General features: G+C 38.2%; 1 protein-coding gene across 2 annotated transcripts; it reads right to left on the bottom strand.

Moving 5' to 3' along the window:
• Nucleotides 1-1,500: 1,500 nt before the first annotated feature.
• Nucleotides 1,501-11,063, bottom strand: LOC107586709 (YTH domain-containing family protein 3-like). Of its 2 annotated transcripts, XM_016274173.1 has the most exons (5): nucleotides 10,697-11,063; nucleotides 10,313-10,337; nucleotides 9,617-9,696; nucleotides 7,264-8,913; nucleotides 1,501-2,504 (listed from the first exon to the last, which is right to left on the bottom strand). In XM_016274173.1, exons 1-5 carry the CDS (start codon nucleotides 10,718-10,720, stop codon nucleotides 2,481-2,483), a joined length of 1,803 nt encoding a protein of 600 aa, XP_016129659.1. In that variant the 5' UTR covers nucleotides 10,721-11,063; the 3' UTR covers nucleotides 1,501-2,480. The 2 variants fall into 2 exon arrangements, with proteins under 2 accessions (XP_016129659.1, XP_016129658.1); XM_016274172.1 differs by lacking the exon at nucleotides 1,501-2,504 and having other exon boundaries at nucleotides 6,249-8,913.

Raw genomic sequence — 11,063 nt, 5'->3', positions numbered from 1 at the left:
CTATGATGAAAATTACAGGCCTCTCTCATCTTTTTAAGTGGGAGAACTTGCACAATTGGTGGCTGACTAAATACTTTTTTTCCCCACTGTATGTCACAGTACAACTCACCGTTTCAAAGATAAGCCAATGTCACATTATGACTGTTTAAATTTGTGAAACATACTCTAATCAGATGCTACATGTTTTAACATTAAAACTCCTATAAAGGAGGCAGAAGGTGAGGAGAGGGAAAATGGAAAATGTGAAAGCTGACTGAGCACTTCTCAAACGTTCATTGGCAATCATTTGCACTGCTAAGATCAAGATGCACTCCTGAAAATGCCCATTTATATTATGCTACAAAATGTTCTACAGATGCATCTCAACATGGTTATTTTAAAAATATGTACTTTTTATGTATATATATATGCATGGCACAGTTCAGCACGTCTATTGATTTGCTGTGATTAATCTGAGATGTATGTTTTGTTTGAAAGGCCTGCTGTGATCTGATCCGGCTTCTCAAAAACAAGGGCCAGGAAACCCCAAGCCAGCACAAGGGCTGATGAAATAAACACCATCATTTGCATATTCAGCCTTTGTTCTTTTCATGCCTGTGAGCCAAAATGGCAATTAGAGGGTGTAGCAAAGGTTATTAATAGCATATATGTGTTGTACAAACTCACCTAAAAAAAAGGCAAAAGAAAACGTTTAGCAGTTCGAGCCAGATGGGAGTACTGATACATATGTGGCGAACATGGTAAAGTCTTAATTTAAAGCCTCCATCTTAGTAATTACAAGTTTTTCTACAGCACCAGACAAAGAGGAATTTCCTCTGTCACGCAGAGGGATTCTCTTGGCAAGCCACCATAAATTGACTTTACAAAGGTGCAGATTGGACAACAAGTGCCACGTTCATGCTGTAATTGCCTGATTAAAGATGAAGAGGCTTCTGGGCGAGAGATGAGAGCTCTGCCTTTTCCACCAAAATGACATAAGACCTTGTCACCGAGTTCATGTAGCTGCACTCTCATCCTTGCTTGCCATTATACTCTTCCAGTGGAACAGAATCCTTTTTTCTGGTGTTGCTTTTTTGTAAACTACATGCACACAAAAATATATTCCTGTAATATTTACCTTTTTTAAGGGAATCCAGTGGACGGTTTTAATTGCAGCACATTTTGTTAAATGCATAGTATATAAATAAAATCTAAAAAGAAACAGAAATTGTGTGTTGATAAATTAATCACAATTCATGTTATTTTAGAAATTTCAAAATTTGTTTTATTTTCCCTAGAACTAAAATTGCAAAATGCCTTATCAAAGCAAGTTTCTTATGTAAATGCGTATTGTCACATTTATAATTAGATAACTTCATTTGCATGGCCTCAGAATAATGCTCAGTATATAGTTGCAAACAGCAAAACCGAAAGTTCTCATGCAATACGAATTTGGAAGATACGAATAATGTTTCACAATCATTAAAGGACATTCTGAAAGGAAAAACTCGAAACTTGGCATCGCTAAACATGGATAACGTTTATTTTAGCTAGCGAGTCACCTATAGGAGAAAACGGTCACGTTCTCACTGAGCTTCAGCAATTCGGACTGAATCCTGCTAAGCAGCAGATTGGAATCCTGATCAGTCCAAAAAAGCATTAAAGAGGTTCTCCTGAACACCAGGCCTGGTTACGTCTGGGGATGATGGACTTCAGAGGAACTTATGGCATTTCTGAACAGGTTTCTCCTATGACAAATGCACTTTTGAATGACAAGATTGCAGGAAAAAAATAACCAAACAAAAAAATACAGGGAAAAAAAAGTGCATTTGGCTGGTGTCATTCTACACCAACCTGCGAAACTATTATTTGGTACACAGAAATAGATGCTGATACACAAAGGTGAAAGGGCTACTCTGGAGGCGGTCTACAATATCGGACGTGATTATTCTGGCTTGGGATTCAGTCAGGTGGGATGCAAGCTTCTGCGCCTTAATTATGTTTTTTACAGCTTCACGTCAATTCAAGTAAAGATTTTTCTTTCCTTGGATACATAATTCTCATCTCCTCTGAGTGTGCTCAAATTTATAGAGCACTAAAATTTTAATGATTTACCAAAACAAACAAACAAAAACAAGACAAAACAATAAGCCTACAAATACATTTGAAATCCTCAGAACCAACTACACTGGTTAGTCAGTTAATACCAAACAGATGTCCAATGATAGTTAAGGGTACTGGTAGAAGCTTTTAGAAGGGCTGAAAGTGCTTTAAGATACAGTTTACGTGAGTGATTTTCTTTCTGTTTCGTGTGAGACTTGAGCGTAAGGGCAGAGCCATCAGAAGTTGACGCAGAAAAGTCCACAGTCGTGATTAAGTGTTCGTACATCGTTTTCAGCAGAAACAAATACATCAGAAGCCCATTCTTCCTCTGAGGTTACACAATATTTAAGGTTCTACATCATTAGTGTTGACGTTCTACCAAGGAGATCTCTGTAAACCTACTGTTTATTTCTATTTCGCTCCTGTAAAGAAAGAGAAAGAGAGAAAAGAGACAAAATTAGATGATTAAATAGAACATGAAGCCATTAAACTTTTACTAAGCTAGTTTGTTTTAACTAACAGAAATGAAAGTGTCTTTAAAAACCCTTGCGGTTTGTTGGTTGCTCATTAAATCAAGATAATCTTTTCAACACTTCAAAATGCTCTAGAATCTTTTCTGCTTGTGATTTGGCTCTTGTTTAAGGATTAACCGATTTAAAAATTCTACCAATTAGCTGATCATAATTGTCATGAAATATATATAAAATTCCATTTAGTTTAAATAATATAAAAGAAAACTAACATTTTATTTTTTTATGCTAACAATACATTATAATGTTGCGATACCTAAGTTCACTGTATGAAAAATTTATATTAATTTTGAATTCTGACAGAGATTAGACAGTAATATTAATTTATAATAATATAATATTATTAATATATTATTACACATGTTGTGGGTCACCAAGTAAGCAATTTTAAGAATCTTTTTAAGATGAAAAGGTTTCAAATGTTAGTTTGCTGAAGATGCATGTAAGAGTACAAATGATTCTGCGTATCTGAAGTATCAGAACCGCTGACACAGCCAGTGGTTTCAAAAAAGTATGAGGCTGATAAGATCTCTCTGACATGCAGAGAGTGAAACTTTTCACCCTTAAAGTAATTTTAAAAGAAGTGAGTATTATTTTTGACAAATGTTCATGGGAGATGAAGACCTGTGTTACATAAAAGCCATTTCATTCACGTGTCCCACATGTTATATGACCAGCTGAATACTACTCAATTCATCTTAGTAACCCCTCTTGGAGATTTTGGATTGGAGAATAATTAATCATGCATGACAAATATGCTTGTGAACAGGGTATTTCTACAATGAAGTAACTGAAAACCTGCATTTGCACTATGCTCAAACACACCAATAGGTGTCATTATAAAGTTTGATGACCATGTTCTTATCTTAATGACGCTCAGAAACAACTTAAAGGGATAGTTCACTCAAAAATAAAAATTTGCTAAACAATTACTCACCCTCAGACCATCCAAGATGTAGTCGAGTTCATTTTTTCCATTTGCAACAGATTTGGAGAAATTAAGCATTACATAACTTGCTCACCAATGGATCCTCTGCAGTGAATGGGTGCCGTCAGAATGAGAGTTCAAACAGCTGATAAAAGTATATCACAATAATCCATAAGTAATCCACACAACTCCAGTCCATCACGTCTGGAGTGAAACAAAGTGAAAAGCTGCATGTTTGTAAAAAAAAAAACGAATCCATCATGGCGTATTAACTTTAAACCTTACTTCTGGCCAAAATAGTCCATAATCCATAATAACATTTCCTCCAGTGAAAAAGTTCACAACCCCGTTGTTCCCTTACATCAAAATCCACTGACATTTTTGTTCAAAACGGTTTTGGACTGTTTTTGCTTGTTACCAGTGCTTGATCCGTGCATCTTTCTTTCCTGATTCAGACGAGACAATTTTTTCACATTTTTTTTTAAACCTTACTTCTGGCCAAAATAGTCCATAATCCATAATAACATTTCCTCCAGTGAAAAAGTTCACAACCCTGTTGTTCCCTTACATCAAAATCCACTGACATTTTTGTTCAAAACGGTTTTGGACTGTTTTTGCTTGTTACCAGTGCTTGATCCGTGCATCTTTCTTTCCTGATTCAGACGAGACAATTTTTTCACATTTTTTTAAATAATCAATATTATGATTTAAGGACTTTTATTTTAGCCAGAAGCAACAGTTTGAAGTTAAAAACATGTTAATGACGTATTATTACAAACATGCTTTTAACTTTCACTGGAGTTGTGTGGATTACTGTAATGTTTTTATCAGCTATCTGAACTCTAAACCAACGGCACCAAATCACCGCAGAGGATCCACTGGTGAGCAAGTGATGTAATGCTAAAATTCTCCAAATCTGTTCCGATGAAGAAAAACACTTTTACGTCTTGGGTGTCCTGAGGGTTATTTTCAGCAAATTTTCATTTTTGTGGGAACTATTCCTTTAACCCTCTGGTGTTGTTCGGTCATTTTTGAATGTAAAAATTCACTTTTTAACTTTTACTTTGTTGTTGTTGTTTTTACTTCACCTGAATAGCATGTAACTTGGTAAAGGTTTTGGTATTTGCTATGTGAACAAACACACAAATCATGGTTATGATCTGAAAAGTTACAATGGTCCTGAAAAAAACTTGCACTGTTGTACTGTTCACGGTAAAAAAAATGGAAATGAATGAGAGGTGAGTTTCATTTAGTGGGGACATTTGGTATAATAAAACCTTACTAAGAGTTTTTTTTTTGTTGTTGTTGTTGTTTTTAGATCTCAACCTCAATTTTGGAACACAACTTGATTAGATTTATGAATTTTATGCAGTTTTAGAGTAAAACATTAAATGTTTTTGAAAATGTATATTTCATAGAAAATGTAAAAATAATATTGTTGAGCATTTCTCATAATAATACATTTCTATAACTTCTAAATTTATTAAAAAAAAATTAAGTTTCACTTTTTTTTTCCACTGCAACAATAATCTACTAAGTGTCATCTTTAAAAAGAGAAGAGACCAAATTTAAGTCTGTTCTCCAAAGCATTCGACATTTACAACAGTTTAAGTAGGAAATTTCATTTACGGGTATATGCACAAAAAGGGGTTAAAATATAAGTACAAACTAAAATATGGTACATTCATTTCACTGAAATAAAAAAAATCTGTAATTTTTAATTGCCATGTGAGCAGCACCAGAAGGTTAACATTTAATGCATAAATCTATGACATTTAAAGCTATCATAAAGATATGAGGCAAAAAAAAAATAAACCGTTCATGTTTACTGGCTAAGCAGAGGTATGTTAGCTACATCAGGAGTCTCCAGCCTGGCTCATTATCATTTCCAAACAACAAAAAGCCATGTGCCACTAGAAGGCTTTAATACACTTAATTGGAGATACTGATTGCATTATAGACAGCGCTTTTACAGCCCACTGTTGGCGACTAAATCAGTTGTCAAAATGTCAATGACACAGACTGACAGAATAGATTAGGATTCATTAGCTCATTATTCTTAAATGCTTGACATTTCTGATGATAATAAAAAATAAATAACCAGAGTTAAGCATCACACATTTATGAATGCAAAGTGCCATGCTATATAATGCAAATATTTTTATTCTATACACACTACTGTGTGCCACAAATTAAGACCCCTTCATTAGAATAAATAAAGCAATAAAGCATTCGATTTCACAAATTAAACCAGAGGCCTTGGAGACCTTTTTAATTTAAAGAGTTGATTTTATTATGGCTTTGGCAATCTACACATGATTGGCAAGGTAATGAAATAGAAAGAAATAAGGTTCTGAGAAAAACTTAATCGGAGGTTTTATAATCTCTCATGAAAAAAAAGAAGCTAAATTAGTCCAAGTACAACAAGACATCATGATTAGGCCAAGCGCCATTTTGATTGCAATTTTTCCATTTATATTCTTGACTAACAAGTTTATCCTAAAGTGGCTTACTTAAAGATGCACAAATATCGTGTAAGTGACAAATACGCAATCAGCTGAATACAAATGACATGCTGATGTAACAAGGCCAATAGGGTTGCAGTCCTGCATACAGGCCATATACATGCAGCAACAATTTCAGTCAATTCACAATCTGGTTATTCACAGAAGTAAAAGCAGAAGCTTAACACTGATAAAACACAGAACTCTGTTCAACCAAAGTTTATTGACAATTGCTGCACAATTAAAACATTTATGGTAGCTTTGGTCAAAATATCTTAAACTAAAAAAAACTGGCATTCATTCATGTTTATTCTATACAGGCACGTGACGGCAAAACATTGCAATGGTTATCACCATGTAAACCATCACAAGTTTGGGAGTCACTCCCGAAACTTTGAAGTGAGTACATGACCACAGTATTACAAAGTTGGGCCAATGAGTTTAGTGTAGATATTAAACCTTCTGGTGCCAAACAATTTCCAACAACTTCCAAACAAGTTTAAGCTCTATTAGGATGAGATACTGAATGACTCTATTTGTTCAGATGCAATACACAATACATCTTTAAAGGTTTGACCTGATAAACCTCCAAAATCTTATGGAATCTGATCTAAATGCTGTTTTCATAACTCACAAACAAAGACAAAAAGCAGCTGGTGCCGAGGTAACGGGCACAGACATCAATTATTTGTGTTGGTTGGGCTGGAAATTATGCAAGTCCAATCTATTAATGGGACATCTGCCTGCTGTTTGAGCAGAGACACTGATTGGCATCACAGCTCAACGCCAGAAACGCCAATGGTCAGAGACTTTTTTTTTTTTTTTTTTTTTAAAGAACCATTTATTTCACAATACCTTTCTTCTGAGACTTTAGCAGTTCAGTTAATTGAAATATAGGGGAAATGTGTTATGTGCAAGCAGTGTTGAGCAATAACACAAACAACTTATTATGTGACCACCAGTAATGATGTACTGACTTACCAGATCTAACCAGATTTCATTTCTAATTATGACTGACTACACTGTTTTTGTCTTGCTGCTGCCTATTTCTGAAACTCAGACGAGACAGAAAGGCTTGGAAATTAGTTGCTATTAAAAAACCTACCTTTGGAAATGGATGGGCATGGCGACAGCAGTAAAACGTAACAATGATTACAAGATCTAAAGGTGCAGTGCCTGCTTTCTGCTATTGTGAAGAGTGGCAGAAAGCTGCTCTTACCCTTCGCATGGCTTCCTCTTCCTCCTGCCGCATTTCGTAATGTGCAAAATCGTCAAAGATTGAGGTGGTATGCTTGAAAGTCGCAATAATTTTAAGCACTTGCTTTGCCTTTTCTAGGGGCACTTCCTGAGTGTCCCTGGAGTTGGTGACAGGCTTGTTGTCATTGTTTTCTAAGCGAATGTGCCGCAGTTGGTTATTGGGCACGTCCTTAACAAAGATCCATTTCACCTCAAACTTGCCCTTCCACTTATCCTGGGACCAGACGCCGGCGTAGGCGTTATAGTCCACGGTTGACTTCATCTCGGCCACGCCGCAGAAGTGTCCGCTGCCGTTGACACTAAAGAGCAGGTACAGTGGACCTTTGGCACAGAGCGAGCGGTAGGCGCCGTCCAGACGCTTGTTTCCGTGCTCGGTGCTGCACCAGATGGTGTACTTGATGGAACGGTGGATGTCATCCTCCGAGTAGCTCTTGATGATAAAGACCCGTCCGTTTTTCAAGTTCCAGTCAAAGTCTTTGGGGTTGTAATTGTTGAGGGTCTTGAGCTTCTCCAGCACAGGGTGAACCTCACTGGAAGAAGGCGACAAGCTCATGGGGACTCCCGTCCCAAGGCCAAAGTTCTCCATGCTGCTATTCTGGTTAAATGTGGTTCCTCGGTTCCGAGGAGCCACCCAGCGATTTTGGGGTGGGGGGTTCTGCACCTGAGGTGGGTGCAGGGGCTGCGGGGGACCTGGTTGCGAGTGATGGTGAGGGTGGGGAGGACCTGGAGGCAGCTGCTGAGGATGCTGGGGAGATTGTAGCTGGAGCTGCTGGTGTTGGGGTTGATGAGGCAATGGACTCTGCAGCATGGGCTGAGGTTGGGCCAAGAGATGATGCTGCACCAAGGGCTGAGGCGGGAGCATCTGCTGCACAAGAGGGGGTTTGGTGATGGAGCCTTTGTCCTCCCAGGTCCCAATGTTCATGTTATGCTTTATCGGCGGAGGAGGAATTGTGGCACCGCTTCCCAAACCCATGTTGGGCTTCGTCTTCAACTTGGGCTGAGGTTTCGCCGGTTTCCTCGCGATGGCAGCCCACGAGGTTGGTTTTGGTGCGGAGGAGCTGACGGGTGGCATGATGTTGGCAGCCATGCTACTCATACCCACCATCCCACCTAAAGGAGAACCAACCGTTTTAGTAACCGCCGACATGTCAGAGCCGAGCTTGAGCCCGGCCATTCCCTGATCGATACTACTGAGCCCTGGAACTTTACTAAGTTGCGAGTCACTGCCAAATCCGGCCTGTCCGTCAGCAATGGCCCGTCCCAATGAGCTCGGGGGATATCCGTAACTGCTGCTGTATGCTGAGCTCTGTGTAGACTGTCCCTGAGAACCACTGGTGCCCCAGGTGGAAAAGTCTGCATTTCCAGGAAAGAAGTTAAATCCGTGTTGGCTGAGAAAAGGGGGCGTGTTGCCCAAAGCACCAGGCTGGCTGAAGACTCCGTCGGGAATGAAGTGATGCTCACCATTGCTCATCTGTCCATACGTGGTCAGGTAAGGCATAGGCGGATCTCCTGCGGTGGACCAAGCAGCCTCTCCCAGGGAGTAAGGGAATCCGATAGATGGAGCATAATAGCTGGGCATGTAGGGATCAGACATTGGTGGGTAACTATTACTCTGTAGGGGGTAATTAAAGAGAAGTCAGTAATGATGATGTAACAAACCAGTGGCTAAATAAAGATAAAAACATCAAACATAATCAGTGGGGAAAAAAAGTGTCAAACACACTACCGTTCAAAGTTTTTAAGAATTTAATACTTTTATTCACCAAGGATGCACTAAATTGATCAAAAATAAAGACATTTATAATGTTGCAAATGATTTCTATTTTCAGTTATTGCTGTTCTTTTAAATTTTCTATTGATCAAAGAATCTTGAAAAAAAATATGTATCACAATTTCCACAAAAATATTAAGCAGCACAACTGATTTCAACATTGATAATAATGATAAATGTTTCTTAAGCACCAAATCAGCATATTAGATGGATTTCTGAAGAATCATGTGACACTGCAGAAATTATAATAATATTTCACAATATTACCATTGTTTAAAGTATTTTTAATCCATAAATGCAGCTTTGATGAGTGTAAGAGTCTTCTTTCATTTAAAAAATCTCACAGACTATGGTTTTGAATGGTAATATACAATATAGATGTTAAGTATCAACAAATAATAAAATATGGAAGAGGTCAATGATTTGTTACATATTTACCATAGTTTAATGTAATGGAACACTGAAATGAAATTATAAAAAATAGCAATACTAATATTTTCAGAGTACTGACAACTAATATGACAGTATAAGGACAAAAACTCACCTGATTTGTCTGGCTGCTCAGGTAATTGTCAAAGTCATCATCATTTACAGTATCCTTCTGATGCATCGAACCGTTTGGCACTAAGCAAAATTATACCAAAGACAGAGAGAGACAGTGTGTCAGTTAGTTTTACTTAGTTCAGTGCACCATGATGTTGATACGAAATAATGACACACAGCAAAAGTAAATTACACTTGGAAATTATTATGTCTAAGCAAGAACAACAAGTAAAAGCATATTAATAAATCTAAATTGCTTCATCGGTCAATTGTCACATAGAGAGCTAGATTAATATCAAGACTGGTCTACTACATAAAATATGATTCACAGAAGGAGTGACAATTTATAAATGCACACAAGTGAGACGGCGAGAAACACATCAGTAAACCGAACACCCCTTAAAGAGACAGTTCACACAAAATGAAATTTCTCATCCACATGTTGTCCAGTTGACTTTCTTTGGCTAAATGATGGCCTCAGTCACCATTAATTTTTATGGCATGGGGAAAAAAATGTAATTAAAGTGAATGCTGACTTAAGGTGTATGGCCCTACCATTATGTGTTTCACAGAAGAACAGAACAAAGTAATACCGGTTTATAATAACATGAGGGTGAGTAAATGATGACAGAAATTTAATGTTTGAGTGAACTGTCCCTTTAAAAGAGGACAGAAAACGAATCTTTTCATCACATACCTTTGTTTCCTTGTCCTTTAGGTCTCTGATTTTGGGTTCAAAGTGTGCAGGCAGTGACAAAAAGACACACAAAAAAAACACTATGAACATCAGTTTATCACGAACACAACATGGATACAATGATTCGGCCTAGCAGAAACAGCTATCAAATACCCAAGACTCCCAGTTTGTGGAGAAACGGCTTGACTATGACTGACGTTGGCTGAGTTTTACAACATAATGAAGAGCCCTACTGTGCGTTAGTTTGTTTTGAAACGTGTATTCCTTCCAAGCGCGCCAGTAATGCTGTCTAGGTAGGCAGCTCACTAGGTTTCAAAACACAGCCACTACCTGTACATGCACTATCATGCTTAACGTTATATAGTTAACGTATATAGATGGAACCTGATCGACAGTTGTCGCAGACATCCTCCGGGAGCCCGAGCTGATCGCTGTTATGACTGTCCACGGCTGTCTCTCCTGCCACCGCTGCGGGTTCACGTTGTTTTTCCTCTCTCCGGGTTGTCTTATAATCAAAGCGTATTTCTCAGGCGTTGATCTCCTCGCCCGGTTTCAAACGGTCGGCGATACTGACAGCGAAAGTCAAACGGCTGGGGGAGGTTGCTGCTGTGTGATGTGTTTAAGTTAGTCCGAAACATTCACACCGTATAACGTCTGGAGAGAATATTACCCCTGCTCTGCTCCACAATGGCGGATGGGCTCTGACTCTCACTTCCGTTTGAGCGCTGACCTTCCGCCGCTGACGTAAAAG

Source organism: Sinocyclocheilus grahami, unplaced genomic scaffold (assembly GCF_001515645.1).
Source record: "Sinocyclocheilus grahami isolate Dianchi unplaced genomic scaffold, SAMN03320097.WGS_v1.1 scaffold85.1, whole genome shotgun sequence".
Lineage (NCBI taxonomy): Eukaryota > Metazoa > Chordata > Actinopteri > Cypriniformes > Cyprinidae > Sinocyclocheilus > Sinocyclocheilus grahami.
Note: the sequence above shows the minus strand (reverse complement) of the source record. Positions and strands in the feature narration are given on the sequence as shown.

Excerpts from the sequence above, each read along its gene's own strand:
- LOC107586709 (XM_016274172.1), bottom strand. The coding sequence starts at position 10,720 with ATGTCTGCGACAACTGTCGATCAG. Across the intron at positions 10,338-10,696 it reads CTGCGACAACTGTCGATCAG|AGACCTAAAGGACAAGGAAA; the intron begins GTTCCATCTATA and ends ACCCAAAATCAG. Across the intron at positions 8,914-9,616 it reads TGAGCAGCCAGACAAATCAG|AGTAATAGTTACCCACCAAT; the intron begins GTGAGTTTTTGT and ends TACCCCCTACAG.